This window comes from Chanodichthys erythropterus, chromosome 4 (assembly GCF_024489055.1).
Source record: "Chanodichthys erythropterus isolate Z2021 chromosome 4, ASM2448905v1, whole genome shotgun sequence".
NCBI lineage: Eukaryota > Metazoa > Chordata > Actinopteri > Cypriniformes > Xenocyprididae > Chanodichthys > Chanodichthys erythropterus.
In genome coordinates, this window is record NC_090224.1 from 11,905,629 (window position 1) to 11,932,630 (window position 27,002).

Here is a 27,002-nt window from a genome sequence, read left to right on the forward strand (position 1 = left end):
ATCCTGGAGTGAGACAGAACCTCACAGTTATGTCTGTGGCGATATTTATGTCTGTTTATATATATTTCTCTCTCTCTCTCTCTCTGTATTTTACAGCTGAGTTAACTTTCAAAGGCTTCTTGAATTTTGTAACGTCATCTTCAGCTGAAAGAGATAATCTTCTTTAATGCTGTGTTTTACCTACAGACCTGTCTGAGCCTGTGTCTCTCACCGCCCCTCCCCTCAGCTCATAGACAGTAACAGCTAGGGGCGAATAGCCCATTTACAACTTAAAGGATGCTCCTCAAGCCTGGGCAGGAAGGCCCAATTTGGTTTACACCAGTTGGAAACCACACACACCCTCCTCCCCACACATACACAGAGAAACCTGTATTTGAGCATGCACGAACAGATCATTCTTTCAGGGCAAGCCAGTGGCGCTCTGTGTGTGTGTACCCTCACCTCTGTGCTGTTTACCACTTAGCAACCCTGTATGTGTGTTTCACTGACTTCTAGTCTGGCCTTGCCACGTCAAATGACCGTCTCTTGCTTGCAGTCCAGAGAGAAAATAGCAGCTTTGCTCTGCGTGTGTGTGTGTGTGTGTGTGTGTTTGTGCTTGTTTTTGGTTGGACTCCTGACCAGCCTGGTCTTTGGAAATGAAGATTTCTTCACTAAAACACTGGATTGAGATCAGAGCCACAGAAGAGAGCCTGGCTATTCCCCTCTTTAGGAGCTGAGTTTGTTCCTGTCTGTTCTTTTTCAACTTTCGTGTGGTTTGGATGTCGGGAAGATGAGTGGATTTCTGTATCGTGGCAGGTAAGGTATTCACCTCAAACAGAGCAGGAAATGCATACTTCAGGAGAGAAAACAGCTTGCTTTCTGTTTTTGAGGAATTTGTTTTTATATTGCTGTGTGTTCCGCCATGTCTTTGGGATTTGTTTGTTGTTAGAGTTCGAATCCAGGCATAACTTGTGGTAATTTGAAAAACGTGGGAGTACAATGTCTGGTTTGCCTCATCTTAAGGCTGAAATCATTACATTGGTACACTTTGCATGAGTAAATTAAGTAAAGAAAGATTTTCAATGCCATTTATGTTTATGCTATTCTGAATGATTGGAAATACTAAGCTATGCCCCTCTGTTTATGCAATACCTCTGTTTAAACAGCATTCACGTTTGAGCGGACCATTTGTCAGTGTGGGGGAGTTCGTTTCTCAGCTGACCACCAGCGTGATTATGAGTGACCTAGAGCAGGTGGTCATGACTCAGGGATCTTCTTGGAATGTTTTGTTTTTGTGTGATGAAGCTAAATTGTAATTTTTCCTTCTCTATGGAAAATCTGACTGCAATGGTGGCTGTTCAGAGAAACAAAGAGGTACGTTACAAACTTATTAGCATAGGCCCATCCCCCACGATATGCACACCTTAGTGGGTGGATCGTTGGCGGCATGGTGAAGCTGTTGACATCCTCGGTCAGCTGTGTGTGGAAGACCATCTGTTTAGGTTCCTTTTGCTTGCTGAACCATTCTGTCTATCACTCTCTGTGGGGCAATACTGTGATGTGAGATGGATGTTCTTTGGCTTTTAGGAGAATCTGAAATCTTTTAAGTGGTTTGGTACGGATCATGTAAATTAGGCATATTCTTTGTCTCTCAGATCAAAGTGAGGGAATTGAACGGCCCCATCTATCACACTATTATCTAAGCTGTATTATTGTCTGAACCCATTTAGATAAGTGTTAAGAGCTCATGTGTGACAGTCATCATCTAATGGGCCTTTAGGAAGGGACTAGGTGTATATCATTTGGAAGTGGTACTGAAAAGATCATGAGATGAAGACTAACTTTATTTATTTATTTATTTATTTATTCATTCTGGATATGTTTTGTTGTCAAACCAAGGCAATGGTTATTCTGCATTGAATCTGTTACATCAAGTGCCCAATTGTAATAACAATTATTTGAAGTAGATTTTAGTTTACTATTTTAATTAGAGGAGTGATTCCCAACCAGGGGTATATGTACCCCATGGGGGTACTTAAGCAGATTCCAGGGGGTAAGATTTTGCTTTTGCTTTGTCAAACCTTTAAAATGGTTAAAGGTGCCATCGAACGTTTTTTTACAAGATGTAATATAAGTCTAAGGTGTCCCCTGAATGTGTCTGTGAAGTTTCAGCTCAAAATACCCCATAGATTTTTTAAAATAATTTTTTAATTTTGGGGCATCATTAGAAATGCGCCGTTTCAGGGCTGCTGCCCCTTTAATTGCTTGCGCTCTCCGCCCCCCTAGAGCTCTCGACTTCTTTTCAACCTTCTTTCAGAGGTCTTTTAAACAAATGAGATTTATATAAGAAGGAGGAAACAATGGAGTTTGAGACTCACTGTATGTCATTTCCATGTACTGAACTCTTGTTATTCAACTATGCTGAGGTAAATTCAATTTTCAATTCGATGGCACCTTTAAAGTAATCTGATTTGGTGTTGGTGAAGCAGCACTGTAGCCTGATGGGGATATGTAGGGTACATCCATTTTTGAAAGAAATTAATGTTTTTATTCAGCGTAAGTGAATTTAAGTAAAGGTAAAGGTATTTATGATGTAACAAAAGATTTCTGTTTAAAATAAATGCAGTTCTTTTGAACTTTCTATTCATCAAAGAATCCTAAAGAAATGCCACTGTTTCCACAAAAATAGTAAGCACAACTAGTTTCAACACTGTTTTTTAGAATGTGTTCTACACTTTACAATGGATTCATTACAATGATTTCTGAAGGATCACATGACACTGAAGACTGGAGTAATGGCTTCTGAAAATTTTGCTTTGCCAACACAGGAATAACTAAAATATATTAAAATAAAAAAGTGATGATATTACTGTTTTTACTATCAAATTTGATCAGCCTTGCTGAGACTTCTTTCAAAAACATTTACAAATCTTATGGACCCCAGACTTTTTAACAGTAGTGTACCTGAAAAGGTTGAGAGACTAATTTTACAAGATTCTGCATTTACAGCATGTTCCTTTCAGACAAGCATCCATGTGTTAATATGCCAAATTCATTTAACATCTTAGTGAATTAGCCATTTAAAAATTGCAGTGCAGTCAAATGTTTGCTATTATTGAGACATGTGAGCATGAGAGCATCATTTTTACCGGATTACCCTATTAGACTGTCCCTTACTTTAAATCAGCTGTTTACTGATGCAGCAACAAACAGCTGCCTCATGACAAGTGTGGTATGATACTGAATACGCTGGAATATGCCAGGGGTCTTCAGAAGTGGGTCCACAACATGACTGCAGGCAGGTTTGACAATTTATGATAAAATGAAAATACGTGGTAGAATAGAATTTTAAAATCTATGCAATGTACAAGTTTATGACTTTGTAATGGCTATATAAGCACCATAAATGTACACTACTGTTCAAATGTTTTGAGTTAGATTTTATTTTAAAGATATGAATACTTTTATTCACCAAAGACACATTAAAAAGATCAACAGTGACAATAAAGACATTTATAATGTACAGAATATGTCTATTTCAAATAAACGCTGTTCATTTGAACTTTATATTCATCAAAGAATCCTAAAAAAAAATTGCATCACGTCTTCCACAACAATATTAAGTAACATTGATAATAAGAAATGTTTCTTGAGCACCAAATCAGTTGTTTTCTGAAGCCTGACACTGAAGCCTGGAGGCTTGGCTTAAAACCAAGGGGTCCTTAGCATGAAAAAGGTTGAAGACTCCTAAAATATACAATTACAAAATCGATGTCATTCGAAAATAAGCCAAGCACTCAAGCACTGAGTGCATGTGAAAGATGAGTCTGCCTCAAATGTCCTTGTGTCCATTTGTGCTGATGATCTGTAATCTGAGCAGCATTTTGGAGCCTGTGTGCAATAATCAATATGAATGTTTTAGGGGGTTAAATATTAATGTTTAGAGGAACTGCACTATATGAGCACTAAGACTTTTGCTGTATATGGGGCAGAATGAGAGGGAAGCTACTAAGTTATGTTGTCCCACAGCTCATGTCAGCATTATGATTATACAATTATATAACCTCTTATTATAATCAGATCACTATAATTATCATAGTGCCCAAAGAATACCTGTTTATTAGCAGTTCAACTGACTGCGCTGTCCCAACAGATGCTAACATTGCAGTCTATTTTTACATCATAATGTCTGTTTGATAATAGATATTTTTTAATTTGTTGTTTTGTGTAAGGTGGTATAAAGACTAGACTATTTGTCATCTATTAACTAACGTGAAGTAAATGGCAGGTTACAGGCATTCAGACCAAAATTAGGCATTAAAATGATCAGGTCAGTTAACAGAATGAGTCTTTAGTGTGGAAACTCTGAAGGTTTGTGAAATGGATATTTATCTGACATTTGAGAATGTTTAAATATTACTAGATCCAAAGGAAAAAAAATAAAAAAATAGGGCTGACCGATATATCGTATGCGATTGTCACGCGCATTTCGTCAGTAAAGCCGGTTCCCCGATTACCGCGAAATCACCATAACCTGCTTTCAAATGGAGCGGCATTTAATAGACAGAGCCGTAGTTCACTGACAAGCCACACAATATCGCGTTCATATCGCAGATGAATCGCCTTCGATAATGAACGCGATATTGCGTGGCTTATCATATATCGGTAAGCCCTTAAAAAAAAAAAAAAAAAAACCCAACATTGTTTCATGTTCCAAAAATTGTATGTATGTAATACTAATGCTGCATGTTCTAAAGAAATTGATACAAGACAGTGAATGTTTATCTTTTATTGTATGTTTCAGACACTATAATGGACATAAAGCAGCCCGGCCCAAGAGCATGATCGATATGGGTGGTAAGTAGGCTATATAATTTTAGAGTTTCCATTTTAAACAAAGGATAGACTCACCAGTTTTTGCAAGTATTTCCAAATGTACAGTTATTTTCAATAATGTCACAACACATGCCACTTCATGACTTGCCTAAGAAGACCTCTTACCCACAGTAAAATCACTGTACTGCATGGCCTCTTGTGACTTTTTTTTTTTTTATAGAATATTAGACAAACTTTGCCAAATCAACTCATTTAATCTTAGACCTGATTGTGCAAAACACTGTGGCAGTGACATTTTGAAAAATGTTGAAACCCGTTGAGTCTTTCTGCTTGGTTGTGTTGCTTCCTTCTGGATATCAAGTGGCACAACGCTCTTTGAAAAAGATTCAGGGGCTAAAATCTAAAAATAGAAAATTTTTATGCGCTTTGGTTGCTTACACAACAATGGCGTTTTGGGGGCCTGAAAACGCAAACTTTTGAATATGGGTTTCAAACAGGGGCTTTTCCTACGAGTAGGCAAGGGAGGCAGTGCCTCCTCAAAAAAAATAGGATGAGAAATTAATCCATATTACATAAAACAACACAAATATTACAAATTATGACATTAAAAAGAGCGCAAGTCACGCGTATTTCTTAAGGAACACTGCCCAACAGCGACACCCGCAGGTAAAGTTACACAGAGGAGTCATGCCTCCCTTTCCTCTCATAGGAAACCATATTCACCCTGTGTTCCATTCGGAAGGGCTCATTCCTATGCCCTAATCCCTTCAGAGGGTTTACCCTCCGGAGTGAGAGCTTCGAAGGGATGAAGGGTGTAGGGGTAAAAAAAAACTGTTCTTTTGGAACGCACTTCAGCGTTATCTTAACGAGACAATCAAGGATGATAAATTGTGCAAGTTGCGCCTTTTGTTTAACGTTATTATTTATTTATTTATTTATTTTAGGTTTACCGCATGTAGGCTATATTGTATCTATGTATTTGAAACATTTGAATGGACTGATAAATGAGCTGTAAAGTATTTTTTTTTTTTTGAAATACAATGTCATTTTGACCATAATAATGTACCAAATCTAACTCGTATAAATATTACAGTAGTACAGAAAAAATATTATACATACCTTTCGAACTCCTAACCTCCTGTACCCATTCTGTGACGTCAAACAACTTCCTTGTGCAAAGCATCATGGGGGCCCGAAGTGTCCATCAGTTGTTCCCTTCAAAATCCTTCATTCCGAAGGGCCCTTTGAAGTGGCCAGTTTTGAGCACTTTGGTTTGGAACGACCCTTCAATATGGCGGCCATGATTATTTTCACTCCGAAGTGCCCTTCGGAGGGCGATATATCCCGTTTGTAACGCACCGAAAATCATCAGACCCCAGGCGTGCGGTGGGTTTTGTGGGGGGTAATTGAGAATGAATGGGGGAAAGTCACGTGAGAGGAGGCAATGTCTCCATCGCGCTATGATTGGATGTAATTGGTTATGATTGGATATGATTGGTTTGTGCGATAAATCCCACCCGTCGTTGACGTGCGCTTTCCGCGCGTCAGTTTGACTGAACAAATGATGGCGTCAATCGGAAGACTAATTGAAAAGTAAGTAAACAGATCACCAGGTTAGATATCACTGCTTTATGTCACGTCAAAATCAAACTTGAAATGGACTGAAAGCTTGATGGCTGCGGGGATTTTTACTGCAATCAAGCTTGGTGAAATTAAAAATACAATTCGTGTCTGTGACTGTGGAGCATGACTGACGATCCAAAATATCCTAGGTTGACAATTAAAAAGAAAAACCGCAATACACAAATAAAATATATTGTTTAAATTATTGCAAGTTATTATTTTGGAGTGAATGTAGAAATGCTTAAAACACTAACTTGATGAGATTGACTTGGTTTTGATAAATAGAACATTACATTGTTAATGTAAAATTACAAAATAGAATTGTATTTGGTTTCTTTTTTTTCATTTTTGATGTACTGTAATGTTCATTTAACAAGGAAGATGTGTCAACTTTAAGAGTAATGCACATGAATTTACATTGATTCATAAAAAAAAATGTGCCTCCTCATTTCAGAACACCACTGCATGCCACTGGTTTCAAAGTGCAAGTTTTTTAAAGCTATACCGTTATCGTCTCCATGTAAACTACAAAAAAATGTGAATTTGTGAAAACGGTGACGTCATGCGTATTACCTGATCAGTGTATCCGCTTGTTAAGTCGTGACGTAAAGAACGCCGTTTCCGGGTCCAAGCCTCGACTCGTTTCACTTGAGAATGCCATCGACGGAGCGCTATTTATTCATATTAAACATCAATCATTTAAAAAAGTTAAACATTTTAAATACTTACAGTCTACACAACAATCTCCGTGCTCATAGCGTCACAGATATTAATATTTTAATGATTTATAAAAGATGAATCATTGTCTGGCCATCTGGAATTTTGATATGGAGATAAAGGTTGTAATTATATATTTTTTGTAGTATTACACCACATCGTGTATGTATATTAGCACCATTTGTTGTTTTCTTGGGGTATGAGATAGAGCGTTAGGACCCGGAAGCACTACCGCGTGACGTCAGACTTAACAACCGGATAGGCATGTAGTGTTTCTTTACAAAGTGACATCGCCAACTACTGGCCTGGCATGCATAATACAGCTTTTTAGTTGTTTTTGCAGATCCGTGTGAACGGGGATCATTTTGACAATGTTGTCATCTGTACGTAATGCAAATAAAAAACTTTTCCATTTTAGTACATCATTCTCTTGTAAACGTACCCTAAATCATCTCTCCCTCATCTTTTCCCTCCTCCTCTCCTCAGATAAAAGCACATACAGTATATTTCTGGACATATTTATGAGTTGCTAATAAAAAACATAAAACTAATGGCTTAATTATGTTTAAGTAAAAGTTCCAGAAAACTCCCTCTCAGACTAAACCTCACTGTGAGAGTGTTTGACATTTCTCTGGCACGGTAAAAGTGTGGTGCAACAGGCCTGTGCCATGCACTCTTCTCCAATACACCCCCAGGCTCTCTTCCAGTACACATCACTGGCACATATTAAATAAAAGTCCTTTAATAAGCTTTAATGAGGCCATGCTATGGTTTTAAAGAACTGCAAGAAGATTGGGCCTTACCAGTGTTTCTGTGATTATGTCCTGTGGGGGTTCTCCTCTTCTCATGCTTGGAAAAAACACATCATTTTAGCCCTGTTGCTGGAATGTTTCTGCTAACTTGTTTTTTTGTAATGGTTCAGCACAGTTCATTATATTATATTATATTATATTATATTATATTATATTATATTATATTATATTATATTATATTATATTATTTTATATTATATTATATTATATTATATTATATTATATTATATTATATTATATTATATTATATTATATTATATTTATTGAGTCTGGCCTGCAGCATCCCATTTCTCTCTCTTTCCAACAAAAGTTTAGTGTATTCACCACTATCTTATTAATAAAGCAAATATAAATAACCCTGCAAATTCGATATATATATATATATATATATATATATATATATATATATATATATATATATATATATATATATTTTTATTATTTATTTTTTTAATAGAGATTCTAACTGTTGGTTGTATTCTCACAGATTCCTCCAGTGATGACGCAGAGAAGAGCTCTGTTCTGCAGACACATAGCCTGAGAGAGTTTGAGCAGGTAGGTGCTTGCTTCCATTTCCCCGAAATTAGCTTTTGCATGCAACTGTAAGCCTGTGAAAGACATTTGTCAGGCCTCTGAGTGGCTTTCACTGTGCTGAGAACGTTGATCTTTGGCATTTGCCTGCAGATACGGTGATCCAGTGAACTAGATGGAGCGCTTACTTAAAACACAGATGTAAATACTATACTTTGTTTTCCTGAGTAATCAGAACCATCCTCTTGATGCACAGCTAATCACTCCTTTTACCAGTTCTGACATGTTAATACGCCATCAAGCTGTCCTAGTTCATTCTGGGAATGCCAGATTGTGAACAACATCACTATTGACATGTTCTTTCAGCTCGTTGTCCTCTCTAATCACATTTACCCATGCTGTTGTTCAGTAAACACAATGGAATCCATCAAGATTCCTAAAAACTACGTGTGTACACGCACAGCCGAGTAAACTTTCATATGGTTTTTGTAGTATTTTTTTAATGTGATTTCCATAAAATACACTCTGGAGCAGAGCAGAATCTGGAATGTCTGCTTGTACACACACTGCTGTGGTCTATCTGCATGCGAAATGCTTTCTGGGAAAGGAGCCAGCCTATTATGGCTGTGATATAACCTCAGCCTAAGTTGCTACCTTCATTTACGAGAGGCCTCTGTGAAAGACTGCAGTTTTTTTTTTTCTTAGGAAAGGTTCAGTAGTGTGTAAAAAATATTAAATAAGGACACAAAAGAAAAAGATGACAGACCACTGATAAGAATATAACACATATGAGTATTCGATAACAAAAATGCTTTACAAAAATTAAAAGTTGACTTGGGTATTGTATTCTAACCCACTTAATTCAGATCGGTGTTAGTCAGATTTATCCGCAGTTTAATTATCATAAATCTGCATATTCCCTGCTTTATAGAGGAGAAATCTCATCTAATGCTCCTCAGAACTGTTGTAGTTGAAACTGGCCTACATAGTGTTTTTCATGGCTGGGTAAAAATGTTACGTAATGTATTATTTTCATATAACATATATATTATACAATATATTTAAATATGTATCATTTTAATATTTTATGTAAATTTTAATATATATATATATATATATATATATGTTCTGATTAATCACAATCTTCATTTATCCTTTGTTTCTTCGATTCTTAACATCTCAAGATCTCTGATTAGTTATGCATGATATCGGCCACCATATCGGTATTGGCCGATATATGTCCATTTTTAAATGTTATCGTTATCAGCCCGATAACAACATTTGGCCGATTAAAGCCAAAATATAATGGATTATTTCAGCTGAGACACTTCAGATGTGTACTGTCTGCCATTATGGTTTTGAATTGCTTGAAATATGATTTGAAATCACTTCAGAAAGGAAAATACAGTTAAGTAATGTACAGCGCAAGTCTGTCATATAGGCTACATAATATTATAATGAGAACATTACACTTTTAATGGTGAGACTTTTGTTTTTGTAATCAGGCTCTCAAAAATGATCTAAACTTTTATTTAGATTTATCGGTTAATATATCGGTTATCGGCTTTCAAATATAAAGAATTATCGGTATTGGGCCAAAAATTTTATATCGGTGATGCTATGCCTTTTGTCAGTGGCTGCATGATAATGTGAACTGTAGTTTCGATTTATGAAGAAATGGCTAGTTTTAGTGAATTAAAAACATATGCCACAAGCAGTGTAGTCTGATTCTTGTGATGAATGGCTCAAACTGATGAATCAGTCTGAAATACTGTATAATTTACAATATTAACAGAGAAAGATATAAGCAAAATGAACATTCATGCAGAAAAATACTCAAATGAATCAGAATCAAATCTAATAGAATCAGGTTATCTGTATCGATACCTAATCCTATTGTTTTTGCTTTTCGATGGGGCATTTTTGCTAATGTTGTCACATGTGCATTTGAATCATCTTTTTTTGTGTTGTACTTTTGTGTTCGTGTATATGTGAGAGATTTAAATGAGTAACAGTGATCTTTTCTCTATGGATGAAACATTGGTGCTATTGAACACAGTCGGCCTCTAGCCTATATTCCTGTCAGTTGGACGAGCCGATCGTTTCCAAACTCGCTTGAAATATGAATCTGCCAAAATATCATTTGTAACTGTCAAACAACTCAGTGGGGTGTGATTGGAAGGTAGAAGAGTTAAAAGTAAGGAAAAAAATCAAAACACAGTTCTTCAAATAGCCCTTTTTGCTATATCGAAGAAATTGAAAGCATATGGTTGCCCGTTGTTCGTACCGACCACAAAGGCAATTTAAATTAATATAAAAAGATGGTTTGTGCGCTATTACAACCTCAGGACAAATTACAATTGTTAATCTGTTATTTTGCCCTTATTTTGAAGACTTGGCAGCAATGTGGAGATTTTTGACAGGCTCTGTCAAGACCTGATCATTGTGGCCTGGCCCTCTGTGTACCTTTCAGCAAGGAGTCGCCAAAATTCAGAAAGCCTCAGAAAACGAGAGCCGGTTCTGTCTCTCTGGAGATTCTGAGCTCTGTGCAGCACTCCCTTCATTTAGTGTTTCATTTGGATAGAAAATAGGTCAAAATTTTCTGCATGAAGAGCAACACATGCCTTGAAGCATTCGTGTTTTTTTGCTCCTCGTGCCTGATTCATGTCACAAAGACAAAATGACTGAGGGTTTAATCGCTGATTCTTACTGAAACCAGCCCAGCAGAGGGAAAACACAAAATGATGGAGAAAAATATTTTAAACTGAATCATGTTGTATATTCAAGAGCATTTTTGGCTTTTTAGGGAATCGATCAGTATTATTCCCCTTCATGCTGTATATATCATAGAATCCTGGTTCATATCTGCTTAGTCAGAATGGGTATAATCGCTAACATGTGGCCTTTCTCTCCCAATCTGTACATATGAAAGGTTTTTTTAGTCTCCCTCTCATCTCAAGTCAAATTCATCTGGTTTTTTGGGTTATTATTCTCTGACATGAGAGTGATACTTGATACAGTCTGTCTAAATTGCTTTCATTTCCAATATGAAGGCTATATAGAACCTCCTGGGAGGAGGAGGCGGGAGGAAACGTTTAAGATTAAGATTGTGGGAGTTTTTTTTTGTTCGATTTTGGGCTGTTGAAAACACATGTAGTGCCAAAAGTGTCTTGCGCTGCCCTCTACTGGTTTGTTTCACAATAACAGTATATTCGATCCACCCCCTGACCCCATTTCCTTCCCCCCCCCCCCACACACTCTCACTGATCAGCACCATCAAGCATACAGGGAGAGAACTGAGGCCAGACAGCTTAATACGAGCCAGATCTTTGTAGTAAATCAGTGGTCCGCATCAGAGGGACAGAGCCATCATGCTGAGTAAATTATGGAGACAGTCATGGTTGATGATGATAATGTAGTGTTGGATCTAATCTGCACCATGTCTGTCTACAGACTGGATGCACCACGTTACTTTACTGAGGGTTTTCTACTGTATTATTCACTGCATCCTCACAGATCACCCCTATATGTTGTGTATTCGGTTATATTGTGAAGTATAGGAAAATACTACAGTAGCCACTAGGAAGAAATTGGGGATCTTTGAGTTATCAGTAGGAGTGTCTAAAAGTACCGGTAGTTCAATACCAAGCTCATAATATTCTAAAATATTTAATGCTACCGCATTTTCTGCTCAAACAGCCGTTCAGATTTTTGTATTCACAAAAGTGAATTCAAAACATACTGTGGTGTTTATGCTTATTATTAAGATTTTGTATTATTATTAAGGTTTTGTAATGCACTTCAGCACTGTGATGATAAAGCTTCAGCAATTTTCACAATATGAAAATGTAATAAAGTCACATGCTAATGAAGTGCCTTAAAAATAAAGCAATATTTACTTCATGTGCATCTTTGATCTGTTGATGAGAAACACCAACACAGAATTGAGAAATGTGAAATGTTTGTTTATTTAAGAAATACTTGAAGGTTACACTATTATTAATTTAATTAGTTAATATTTATATTAACTTCTTTTTTAGATAATATAAATTAGGGCTGCACAACAATTAATCGCGATTAATCATTTGCAAAATAAAAGTCTGTGTTTACGTAATATGTGTGTGTTCTGTGTATAATAATTATGTATATATAAATACATGCACATACATGTATACATTTAAGAAATATATACATGTATAAATAAATGTACATATTTATATATATTTTATATTACATATAAATATAGATATTTTATATATAAATATAATTTTTTTCTTAAATATATACAGGTACTTATATATACTTAATTATTATACACAGAACACACACATATATTACGTAAACACAGACTTTTATTTTGCAAATGATTAATCGCGATTAATCGTTGTGCAGCCCTAATATAAATCAATGTTTTTACTGTTATAAATTACATTTTTTTGTATTGAAATTGAGAATTGAATATTGAGAATTGTTAAAATTAGTACATGCTACTGAAACTTTACTGTTTTGACAAGCCTGATCTGCAGTAAAAAGTCTGAGACCAGATTGAAAATAGAGGAACCAAAATCTAATTTAAAGCTGGAAACAAGCTGATTTTTTTTGAAGTTGTTGAAAAAATAAAGCAAACGGTATGATGTAAAATAAATAGGAAATATTTCAGGTTTTACGTAGTATAATTTACTTATATTTATTTTCCTATTCAACATTTAATTACTGAAATTATTATGTTAAAAATATCATTTGTGATTAAAAGTTTGTATTAAATTAGAAAAATACATAAAAGATTTCACTAGATTTTTTTGGGATCCCACTGTATGTTTGAAGCAGCCTTGTTCTGGCTTCAGATTTCAAACCGTCTGCTGTGAAATCATTGCTATTTCAAGCTCCATGCACAATGTTTACAGATTGAGTATTGTGAGTGTATTTTTTAGAGGAAGTGTGTGTCACAGTATCTACACTCTAAAAAAATAATGTGTTGGCTTAAGAACAACAAAAATGAATGCAACAGTTTGTTATGACAACTTTGAGGGAATTTACATTCAACCAACAAGCTACATTTTGCACTTTCACATTCACGATCAAAGGGGTAGGGCTCAAGACCCCCCCCACCCACCACCACCACCACACACACACGTCTAGGCACGCAACGGTCTAGTCCTGTGCAAAGCATGTTGGGAACTAGAAATCCACTGCCTAATTTCTGAAGTTATCAAGACAGTTTATTTAAGTTACTACAACCTAATTTTTTAAAAAAAGAGCCAATTAAAGCAGATTTTAAATTACAGAAGATATTAAGCTGATGTAATGATCAACATTTATTATGTCAACAGAACACTACAAAATAATGTTTGCAACTTAAAAGGTTTAATTAAAACAATAAATTAGAATTTTTTAACTTGCAACCATGCATTTATTTAAATTGTGGTAACAAGTCCCCTCAATTACTTTGTAGTGTATGTGCCTTTATAGGTATATGAGTGTGTGCGAGTCATTTTGAATTCGTAAGCCATCCCTGTCTCCGTTTCAGTATTTTTATTATTCCTTGAGGCCATATGGGACCAATTACAAACAAAATATGCAGGGAGGGGCAAAAGCCATATTTTTATGAATTGCTTCAGCACTTAGTGGCAGACCTAATGCCGCAATTATTGTACAATAAAGCAAAGACATTAACTGAGGTCAAAGAACCAGCAAACCATACTATACTCTGTAAATCTTGACAGTCGCTGGCCAAATTGCATGGCAGAGCTGGATTAAAAAAATGAAGAAACATTCAAATTTACAGATTTAATGAGACCTCAGATGATAAATGAGTTGCGGTCAGATTCCTGAATGACAGAAAGATCGGCCGAGTCTTTTTTCCCTATTCAAAAAGGCTTTTAAATCATGAAGCAAACTGTTCTTAATTAAATGTAACCTGTCTTTTGTGTATGCCAGCACTACTCATATATCATTGTAGTGAGTCACTGTGTAAATAGGAGCGAGTGCTTTAGGCCAGGGCTGTGACACACAACTCTGCGCTCTGACCCACTGACTTTCTCTTCTACAATAGTAAAAGTGCTCTGAAGCAAAGAAAAGCATTTATGCATTTGTTTTTAATTTAACTTCTGTCTTGATATATGTATACAGTATACAGCAACCACAAGGAAAAAATTGATTGTGTGGACATTAGAGCGTTAAAAGATCGCAATCTCGATTAAAACTCTCACGTGATCTTATTCCTAAATAACAGCGATTCAACTATGTCTATTAAATCAAGTACGATCACAGCGAACATTCAGATGTGCGTCAGCAATGCCGCTGACCCAGAGAGAGCAATTGTCAGGTACAGTTATGAAACAGTCTCAACCATAGTATCATTATTTCTATGTTACAGTAATTCAAATTATCACAGAAGTACTGGGAAAAGTTTATAGTAGATGTAAACACTGATGTCTTTGGTAGTGATCAAAATACAGCTAATCGCCTTTTGAAAGTAACTTGATGCTTCACAGAAGCAGTAGGTGGCGTCAAGTGACTGTTAATAAAATGTATTTATCATTGAATCATTTAAGAAATTCGTTCAAAAACACTGATTCATTTCAAATTGAAACAAGTGTAGTCTTTATGAGTGAGTCATTGAATCATTCACTCAAAACGATATTTTAATCTTTAAATAGACTGTAGCAGTTAACATATTGTCAGAACCTAAATGTTATTTCCTTTAGTTGTTTATTCAGAATTGTGGGAGAGTTGTGATCCCTATTTTAAGCAAAAATGTCTTGAATCATGCAGCTCTAGTGGACAGTCTATTTCATGTATTAATTCTCATGGCTTTTTTTTTTTTTTTTTGAAGATTGTTTTGTTCAGAAAATGTGTAATGCATCATTTCTATTGAGCCAGTTATTTTAAAAAAAGATCTTAGAAATATAAAAATATTTTTATTTAATTAATGTTGATATATAGAGCCCCACATCCAGCTTCACATTTAGAGGTCTCATTGTTGATTTGGATGGAGCAGAATTGGACTGTTTTTTTATTTATTTTTTATTTTAATGTTTAATCCGTTTCTTCTCCAGATGTTTTGCTGTTGGGTTCTTCAAACAGCTCTGTTTTGTTCCAGTGTTTGGTGGTTTTCCCCTTCGTTCCATCTTCTGTTTCCTTGGCCCACTCAGGTTTTGCAGTTTATGCAGTTACATTTTCTGACATCTTGCCAGTACTCAAATGTTCTTTAGTTTCTCTGTCTGCGCCGTGCTTGCGTTCTGGCGTGGTAGTTTGGAATGGTAATAATACTAATTTCATCGGGGGCACTCTTTCCTGGGGGAAACTTAAAGGCCGTGAGATCATATTTTGAGATCTCAGTCCAGTTTTGACATCAAACGCACAGGCCTGCATGTTCTCAGGCGAGGCCGTAATCCGATTTTGAAAATATACCTAACGTCTGCTTTAATGAGCTAACTCGAGTGCCTCATACCCCCTGTGAAAATATTCTAACTGCCTATGAAATACAAGAATTGAACCATCAAACCCTTGTTAAAGCACTCAGGGGATGATACTGTGTGGTGGAAGCACAGTGCTGTTATGTGTTCTGGCTGGTTCTGTAGAAACGGTGGGCCACTATAGGCCTGGGAGGATGGAATAGCGGTGTTTGTAAATACCACTCCAATTATCGGTAATGCGCCACTAATAGGAACCAGCTGAACGTTTATTTAATTTGTCAGAAAGGTAAAATTAAGAAGAGCAAGACTCAGAGTCATGGAGCTGAATTGAGTCTGTACGGTTCTCGTGCGCCAGTGTGCTTTTGTTATTCTTGTTGATTTTTTTTTTTTAAGACCATAATCAAACATTTAGTTGGTCAGGAAATGCCGGGGGTTGACTTACTTTAATTGGATTTCACATCTCCTAAATAAAGCATACAACTTGGACAGAATAAATCATATTAAGATTTTTTAAACTACTTAAATCCCAGTCCAATTAGATATGTACACTGTGTAATATCATGTTTTATTTTTTAGAACTTATTTCAGTTAACGTTATTACATCTATTTAAATTTTCACAGCACAATTTTGGGGTATAGGCTACCGACCATGAAATTTTAGATACGTAAAAACTAGGGCTGGGACAATATATTGATGCATCGCGAATAGAGAAATGATTCTGGATCGATTCTGATATTTTCCAAATGCATCATGATTTTCTCTCAAAGTTCAGTTTGTTATAGCAGATGGCATTGTGTGCTTTAGAAACAGCCATACTCTGCTTCCTTCCAATTTCTTACACATACCACTTAAAATAATCATTCATAAAGTTTGAAAAGATTGAAGTGAATTACAAAAGTGTTTGCAGTTGGCTGTTTACATTAATATTGCATCATCATAAAAGCATTCTGAGGTGCAAATACATTCTCAGACTCGGCTGAACGCACGAGCGCTCTTCTTCATGAGCATTTGAGTGTGCAGTTAAAAACTAGCCTAGAGCGCCATCTGATGTTAAAAACTAAGCTTAGAATCGATTTACGATGCATTTGGAAAATATCAGAAGCGATCCACAAATCGCGATGCATCAATATATTGTCCCAGCCCTAGTAGAAACCTCTTATAAACATGGAGGACCAGTGTGCGAGATTCTCTCCGTACTATCATAGCAAGTATACATTATTACATCGCACAACCAAGGTTGAAAAAAGCCTCATGCTTTTGTGGCAAAAGCCAGAAGCACTTGGCTGAATGTGTTAACCACTGATTCTTTTAAAAAACTTAAAAAGGGAAGCTACGAAAGATTCAGATGGTCTGTTGTTCATTTGAGTTTGCAGTGTTTGACAGTAGTGCTCTCGAACTTAACTCTGTAATTATATATAATGATAAATGGCAAGTATAATTGAAATATGCACTATCATTTTGTGCATATTATGTATTTTTCAGTATCTCTCTTACACGTGTACAATGAACATGCCTGTTCTTTATATAAATCCTTTGTGGTCAAGAAATAGTAGGTAGTCGTACATTAACTGAAAGTGCCCTAAAGCAAGTTCTGTGATTGTATATTGCCATTCACCCGTATATAAATGGACAACAGCAAATTGGTACAAACACAAACCCATGTTTTTTTGTCAGTGTCTTAAGGGAATGCTTACTATAGGCTATTTGTTATTAGCGAGAATTAAATGAAATTGTAAGCACTGTGTAGCTGCTTTCAGTTCAACTTTATCTATTCTAATTTAATCTAATTAGATTTTAATAAATTAATTTGAGGAATAGGAGAAATTAAAAATAATGAAATAAACTGTATTCATTTTATTCTCTTTGAAAGCGAGGAATTGTACTTCTAACCCAATGGGTTTTATTAGTCGCACTGTTTAAAAGTCTGCTGTTAAAAGCTCAAAACTTACAGCTATAAAGGAATTTTTTTTCCAACTGCAGAAATCTGTGTTGTCTATATTTCAAAGGCCTGTAATTTCTCTTTTCAGTCAGTGAATCCACACGGACAGATGCTGGAAGACTGCAGTGACCTGTGGAGGTCTGGTTGTTGGCATGGTTGGATTTTTTTTTTTCCTGTGCTCTGGTTTTAAAGAATGACTGCTCTCTTTGTTTCTGAGCTCTGTTTAATTCGAAGCAACTTTCCCAATCATGTTAAGCAGAAATAGACAGAAGACAAAGAGAGTTCGAGGGGAAATTCTGTTGCACGTCACACATGGACAATAGCATTCAATGCAAAAGTCCATGACAATTGGCTGCGGGTTTCAGAGCTGGTTGAACTTGATCCCATAATTTAGTCTCACCATAAACACACTGAATTAAAGGCAGATTTAGTCTTTGAAGTGCGACTGAAAACCAGTGTTTTATTTTGCTTCTTCCAAACAGAATTCAGCCTGTAACATGAAATGCTCGCGCAGAGGAGGTCTCGTTCGCTGTGTTTACGGTTTGCTCTTGGAAAATGCCTTGCTGGACAGCTTGTGACACAGTAGTCAATCTCAGTCGCTTTTTGTTGCACTTCATTGAGGAAAGCCAGTGACTTGATTTGTTTTACAGTGACTTTTATGTGTACATAAACATCAGTGATTATTCTTTCACTAAGTGATTTCTCATTTGAGATCACATACTTCTGTTAAACATAAGAAGCTGATTGCTCATTTGACATTCTGCTAGAAATGGCAAAATCTTGTTGATATAGTAAATCCATACAGTGACGTGACGAGAAGCTCTCAGTAGAACAGCTTTGTGTAGAAATGTGCGGTGTAATTCGTTTTTCACTGCTTACATTTAGTACGTATGGTGCATCAAAACACGTTTTGCCAGATTTGACATCAGTGATGGTAAAATCTATTAGTTCGATTTTTATTTTATTTTATTTGAATCAATAATATAAAATATTAAAATCTAGGAAGGAAAAAAAAACTACTGTTTAAAAGCTTGGAGCTTGTAAGATTTTTTTATTGTTTTTAAAAGAAGTCTCTTATGTACGGAAGAGGATTAGGGCCAAGCAATAATAAAAAAATAAAACCATCTCGAAATGTTGTTAAATTTATAAAATGTTATAAAATGAGATAAAATGTTGAGAATAAAGTCATTAAATTACAAGAAAAAAGTTGTTAAATTATGAGAACAAATTCGTTAAATTATGAGAAAAATGTCGTAAAATTTCGAGAAAAAAGTCGAGATAAAATGTTGAGAATAAACTCATTAAATTATGAGAATAAAGTCATTAAATTACGAGAAAAAAGTCATTAAATTATGAGAACAAAAAACGATTTTTTTCTCGTAATTTAACGAGTTTATTCTCAACATTTTATCTCGACTTTTTTCTCGAAATTTAACGAGTTTTTTCTCGTAATTTAACGAGTTTATTCTCAACATTTTATCTCGACTTTTTTCTCGACATTTAACTAGTTTTTTCTCGAAATTTAACAACTTTACTCTCGAGATGGTTTTATTTTTTTATTATTGCTTGGCCCTAATCCTCTTCTGTACTTATGTTAACCAAAGCTTCATTTATTTAATTAAACAAAATTGTAGCATTGTAAAATTTTATTACAATTTAAAATAACTGTTTTCTATTTTAATATATTTTAAAAAGTAGTTTATTCTTTAAAAGGCTAAATTTTCAGCAACATTACTCCAGTTTTTAGTGTCACATGATCCTTCAGAAATTATTTGATATGCTGATTTGATGCTCAGGAATCATTTCTTATTAATGGCTCAGCATGATGAAGTGATCCCTGTTTTCTCTGATGGCTTTATGTTGTTGACTGTGGAGTTAAACCTTTCTTTAAAACTCAGATTACTGTCCTTCCTCTCATTACTGAAAACGGATGTGGAAATAATGAATTGGTTGCTATCAGAGAGTAACATGTGCTGCAATTGAAGAGATGTATGATGTATTTCCTGAGTCACAGCGAAGAGGCTTAGCATTAATTGGAATTTAGCAAAAAGAAGAAAGATGTGAGTAAACAAATTAACAGACAAAATGGGAGATGGGAATAAGTCATCTTGTGTAGTTTGGTCATTTTGCAGCCGTTGTTGTGCTGAAGCCTGAATTGAAGCCCAGAGGCTCAGCAGGAGTATCGGTCTGCTGAGTGGATGCGAGCTCAACGACAAGAGCCATCCGTCACACTCCATGCCCAGGGACGTCCACGTTTGCCTGGGTAAAATATCACAACCCTGCAAGGGCCGGGGAACTCCGACAGGAGCATCAGATCTTTGGCCAAGAAGGCTCTGGTCTGGTATTCAGTGTCAAGCTGAAAAGTAATCTCTCTGTTAAAATGTATGGCTTGGATGTGTAAATGGCACCAGGATGTGATGTTCTCTCTTCATTTCCTTTAGAAGTTAGTGCAAAGAATGCAGATGAACATTGACTGAGCTATTGCAGTGTTGTTTTCTTACACTATATACCACCATCAGTAAAAAAAAAAAGTTCATACTTTTATTATGCAATTATGCATTTAATAGATCAAAGAGTGACAGTAAAAACTTTTAGAATTACTATTTCAATTTCAACTTTATTCATCAAAGAATCTTTTAAAAAAGTATCATGTATTCACAAAAATATTAAGCAACACAACTGTTTTTAATGTTCATAATAGTAAGAAATGTTTCTTGAGCACCAAAACAGCATGTTAGAATGATTTCTGAAGGATCATGTGACACTGAAGACTGGAGTAATGACTTCTGCTTTGCCAATGCTCAAAATAATGAACTGGTTTGAGTTGGACAAACATAAATTAAACAAATTAGTTCAGTCAAATCAACTTTTATGAGTATTTAGCACTTTCTTTTTCTTTCAAGTTCACAGAACTGATATATTTTCAGTAAACTGAACTGTTTCATTGTTTTGAGTTTTACGAACTTATTTCTTTTAATTTAGATGAACTTAAGTTTAACTGAAACTGGGCTGGGATTTCTTTTTCCCAGCATGCTTTGTCTATGGCACTTGAAAGGGAGAGTAAATGCTAAAATTAAGTGTTATATATATTTTTTGCGCAAGATTAATGTTAAGTGGGAGGTTTAGTAGTGATTGTTTTGTTATGCTAATTTAGAAGAGTTTCTGTTAATGTTGATTTTTGGAGAGTTACCATCATGGTGACATGTGGTGCATGTGGCCTGGTTTGAGAGCAAGTATGTTAAATGCGCTATATTGCTGTACTCATTCAGCAAGTACTATACCATGCTATTGTTAACATGTTAGCAAATTAGCAATTTAGCATTTTCTGAATTAGCTTGTTATAGCTAGCTAAGTTTACATTAATAAAATATTTACATTGAGGTTACAAAACAATTTTAAGTTAAATGTATGAATTAAGCGTGCTGCTGCATGAAAACTTTGAATTTATTAACTTTATTAACTACATTTTGCCTCAATTTTTTTGAGTTTTGCCAACTTATTCAGGTTCACAGTGCAGGAATAAGTAACATTATTCTTTTGTTATTATCTAACTTTTGAAGCGTAGTATTGCTGCTCTGAGCATTTTCATTCTGTTGACACCTTTATGTTATGTTACCTTTACACTCGACATCATTAATCCCATTAGCTCCTTCTGCGTTAGCCACCAGGGTGGCTTTACCTCATAAACGTTCTGCCAATGAACTGTTAAACCCAATACGAGGGACCTTGACTTTTTAACAAAAATGTAGTCACCACTGTAGGGGGCCGGGATAGTGGTTCAGACACAGAACCTGCTTTCTGTACGGCAGTGTTGATGTGTTGAGGTGTGTGTTTCTCATATGTGTGTCTGGCGTATGGCTTTCGTGTTTGTCTGTGAGTGCTTGTGCTTGCGTGTTAGGCTCAGTGGGGCTGGCATAGTCTGTGGAAAAGCTCTCCCCTCGTCTCAGTACGATGCTGGCAAACAGGCAGAGGCTCCAATGTACACGTACCACTAGCACCATCCCGTGCCATCGCATCTGGAAATGATTTACCAGTGAGAGAGGACGAGGAGGAGATTGTGAATGGAAAAAAGAGGTTACATAGGGGGAATTGAAAAATGAGTTGAAAGAGTTCTCCAAAAACTGACAATTCTGTCATCTTTTAATCATCCTCATGTCATTTCAAACCCATGAAACACAAAATATGCAGCATAAAAGTGATGGCTTGTGCTGTATTTCGAGACTTCTGAAGCCGTATGGTAACTTTATGTAAGAAAAGACTCACTGAAAATTACATGAAATTCTTCATATTCATTTCTATTTTTAAATATCAAATTGGACCCAGTGTTATTTTTGAGATATTATTATAGGTTTTTGTTAATATTTTGAATTCATTTTTTATTTTTTATATTTTCCGTTTTCATTTTAATTTTAGTTAAACTTTTTGTTATTTTGTTGTTTTTGTAATTTTTAGTTAAATTACCAATATAATTTATTTTGTAGATTTTATTTAAATTTAAAATATTTACATTAAATGAAAATTAAAATGTTACCTAGGCAACTAGCTAAAATAAAATGTTGAATTTAAATTTTTTAAAAAATTCCAGTTTATGTTCAGTTTGTTTATTTAATTTTATTTAATTTTTAAATATATTGTTTTAGTTTTGTTAACTATAATACTAGTTAACTATAATAACCCTAATTGGATCCCACTGACTTTCACTGTTTATTCATTGTACATTTTTCAAAATATCTTCTTTTGTGTTCCACAGATGAAAGCAAGGGAAATAATGATGCAGCCTTTTCATTTTTGAGTGAACTATCCCTTTAAGACAGATTATTTGACATTTTTGGGTTCAAAATTTGTATTTTTGCATCATTAATAGAAAGGAATTGTTTTCAGATTTAGGTTCATGAAACAATAGATTGAATCAAGCTAAAAGAGAGGTTCCCATCCACCTCCCTTCCATTTATCTTTTCTGTCTCCATGGCAACAAGAAGGATGTCCTGTGGAATTGGCTCAGGAATCTGGGTCTCTGCAAGAAGGCACAAAAATACATGAAAACGCCACAACAAACTGTTGCTGAACTCATTAGTCAGATGTAAGGTGACTCATTACTTAAGACGATGCAACGGTAGTTGTAGATACAGCGGAGTGGCCGTGACTGTTGATTTTCTGCTTGATTTATGTCTGTGTTAAATAGAGCACAGGCTCTGAGCTCTCAACCCTCTCAGGCTTAGCCTGTCAGGCTGAGTTTCACACAAACACATCAGCCATATGCTTCGGTCATCATAATTACAAGATTCAAATAAACACAGAAATGGTCCAAAATAATTGACGTCTTTATTGGACTGTAAAATTGTAGTTAAAATAATTTGTTCTGGATTTAATTTGTATCAGATGAGAGATGTTGCAGGCCTTCAGCATGTTTATAGCACATCAGGCTGTTTAATATGTTTTTATAGCATTATCTAAAGGCATTTCCCCATCGAGTCTAAAGACTACATTTGCCAAGGGGTACTTGCTGCCTCAGTCTCATTTGTCATTTAATAACTGAAATATTTCACTACATGAATGAAGGGTGTCAAATTTAGTTTGACACATTTTATGCTTTGTTTTTGTGTGCGTGTATGTATATTCCAAATTGTTCCAGAGAAAAAGGTTATTTCTCAGCAGTTGCTCACAAATTGTGCATACTCATTTTCCCTAGTTTTACATTTAGATTACATTTGTCATCATTTAAAACTCACTTAAAGGGTTTATAATGGGAGTAAATGGAAACCGAGATTTTGAAGCCCAAAAAAGCACTTTTATGATGAATGGATGTTACCTTGTTCTCAGTTACCATTCACTCCCATTATAAAGCTTGGAAGAGACAGCATATTTTTTAATATAACTCCGATTGTTTTTGACAGAAAGAAGAAAGTCATTTACACCTAGAATGGCTTGAGGGTGAGTAAATTATGAGATAATTTTCATTTTTGGGTGAACTATCCCTTTAAAGTTCATATTTAAAAAAAATAAAAAATTTTAACATATATCCATTTCCATACTGTACTCTGTATTGTTGCCTAAAATCACTGTAGCATTTAAAATGATTGATTTGGGGGGTTTATTTAGTGTTCTAAACATAATAGTATAGAAAATAGTATAGAATTATACATTACTGTTAAAAGGTTTCATTATTACAATTTTAAATAACTGTGTTCTATTTTAATATATTTTAAATGTAATTTATTTCTGTGATGACAAAGCTGAATTTTCAGCAGTCATTACTCCAGTCTCCAGAAATCACTGAAATATGCTGATTTGTTAATAAAAATGATCCTTATTATTATCAATGTTGAAAATAGTGCTTAATATTTTTTTGTGGAAACCTTGATAAAAAATTTTCAGGACATATACAACACAAAAAGAAAATGAGAGATGTGTGTATCACTTGATGTGTATGTTTCTGTCCTTGGACACCCTGTGTCACCTACTCATATTACGTTACATTCATTAATCAATTTGTCAGTGCAGTATTCCATAAAACTGCTGGATAAGATATGAGAGAAGTGAAGCAGCAGTTGGGACTCAGAAAGCAAGTCTCTCTGACACAGGGCGCCATAGCAACGTTAAACCGTCTACAGTAAATGCAAATGAGGGAGACACAGAGCTGTTCACGAATACATTCCTGCACAGAAACAAGAGCGATCCTGTCTTCGGTAATTAGATGTGCTTCATTGCAAACTCTGCATTTTATATAGCTGTTCTGTTGTATTTTTAAGAGATTGTAATCGTAGCAAGATGAATTTGATTAATAAGGCTTGGATTTAAATGTTCTCTGTGTCTGGGAAATATCACACTAATATTATAGGACCTGCTGACTGAGTTTGTTGCTCATTGTCTTTATACATAGTTATTATTATGATTAATGACTCCTAGTAATGATTGATATAGACTTTCATTCCTAATCTCTAACCAAAAGTCCATATCACTTGTACAGCTTGTCATCTGGCATTACTTTTATGGCAGACAAATCCCTTCATTTGCATTTTTTCGGCATTTGTAATCCTTTAAACGAGCCAGTTCCCATTAGCCCGCTCATAATATCAAAGCTCAAGTGCTCAATAAGAGTCAGTCAGTCAGCTCTGACAGTGAACGGAGACTGCATGTACATTAACCTCGGTACGGCACACAGAAGCTCACTGTCTTTGGCCTCCCTGTGTCAGACCTCTGCCCATCAGACAGCGACAGAATGACAGAGTCCAGGCGCTGATGTGTCTCTTTACAAACTTGTCAAACCTCCCATTTTCCTCCCACAACGGAAAAGCTCAGACCTGTAGGACTCAAGTTCCCTCGCTGACAGACTGAGCAATGCAATCACCCTCGTGATGGGGCACAGACAGCAAGCGCTAGGGAAATATCCATGACAGAACAGTATTGCATTTATGTAATCCAGTCTCACTGCCTCTAGCAACGTCTAAGACTGAATCCAGATTTAAATGAATAGAGTTTGCTTAAATTTGAAGTGCGATATTTCTACAGTATATGTATGAGCCCTTAATGAGTTTTTAGGGGTCTCCAGTTGTCATTCCCAGTTGTCCTAGACTTTGAAGTTTAGTCCACCAAGCTTTTTGTGCATATGAAATTTCTCTTTTTTGTGAAATCAATCATGTTCAACTTTATTACTTATTTTAAACCATCTATTGATCAGTATTATTTTGTGCAATATTTTTGCATTTTACAAAAACTAATTTTTGAAGCTTTAATTTGAACCCTAGCAACTCATATTCACAAACCTTTTTTCTTTCTCTCTCTCTCTTTGTGAAATAATTTTATTGGGAAATGGTGAATCTGTCTCCACATAAGTGTTTGGCTTGTTGATGTATATGTTGGTTGGGGTTCGAAGAGAGATCCAGTCTAGAATTCCTTGGTGACAGTTGGTATAGGATACCTCCTGAAAATAACCCTGAAAGTACTTTGTCTTACTAAAGTTCACTTTCTGCAGAGTTTAGATCCATACTGCCCTCCAATGGTTAAACACTGTGACAAATAAAGATAAATTAAAGTGCATATTTACATGTAAATAAATCTTTAGGTGGGTCATTCTTATTATTCATACATGTGTTAATATATAGGATAAATGATTAAACTAATAATGTTTAAAGACACAATATCGTTCAAATGTTTGTGGTCTGTGAGATCTTTTAATGTTTTTAAAAAGAAATAGTGCAAATTTTCTTTTGTCAAAATGTTTTAAATTATATTAAAGTATTATCTGGAAGAAAAATGTTATATCAAAATATTACTTTAATAATAATTAACTGAATAGTGGTAGCCTAATTATATTGTTAATTTTTAAATACTCACCAATATGGAACTTGAAAAACTATCAATAAATGAAGAAACATTCCAGACGTTTCTTCATTTTTCTTGCTCTAATCAAAATATTTCATACCAAACATAATATTGTATTAATTGGTAATACATTGCTTGGCTTTTTTTTTCTTTATTTTTTTTAATGACATCATACTCAAGGAAACATTTAAAGGGGTCTTCTATGCTTTTTTACATTTTCAATGTAAAAACTGTTTTCAACTTTTGTGTGTGTGTGTGTAATGTTGCTGTTTGAGCATAAAAAAGGTCTGCGAAGTTACAAAGAACAAAGTCCACTCCAAAGTTGTTATTATTATTATCAGAATGTAATTATATATTATTATAAAACGGTTAATTCCTGTCCTTGATTCTGATTGGTCAATAGCTGTGTTTTATTTATGATAAAATACAGCTATGACCACTTCACCCAACAGTTCTGTGTATCACTACACAACACCCTTAGCTATCACTCTTAGCAATGTAAACTGTTTGTTCTCAACCGATATTGTTCATTGAAGCTTACTGTATTATGTAGAAGAGTATTGTGAGAAAAAGATTGAGTGAGCGAGTTTATTATCTGCATTCAGATTTAGCATTTTCCTTTAGGTCAGAGTTATGCTCATAACAAAAAATCAGTTTAAATGTCCAATGTATTATCTTTTCCTTTTAACAGTTAATGGGTTTTCCCGTGACTGACAGCGCTAGTCAAAGCATTTGTCGGTTGTGTCTTGTTCCGTGTTCACAACAATTCAGTCTTTTCAATCTAAAAGTCTTCACTACTGACTGACACACTCATTAAGACAGTC

The 27,002-nt window shown here is 35.1% G+C and overlaps 1 protein-coding gene across 1 annotated transcript in view; it reads left to right on the forward strand.

Moving 5' to 3' along the window:
- The first annotated feature begins 660 nt into the window (after positions 1-660).
- The window catches only part of pde4dip (phosphodiesterase 4D interacting protein), a 74,975-nt gene continuing 48,633 nt past the window's right edge, over positions 661-27,002 (forward strand). The window contains exons 1-3 of the mRNA XM_067384116.1: positions 661-795; positions 4,784-4,836; positions 8,455-8,522. Of these exons, the coding sequence (XP_067240217.1) occupies positions 770-795; positions 4,784-4,836; positions 8,455-8,522 (147 nt within the window). The 5' untranslated portion in view covers positions 661-769. The remainder of the gene's footprint in view (positions 796-4,783; positions 4,837-8,454; positions 8,523-27,002) is intronic.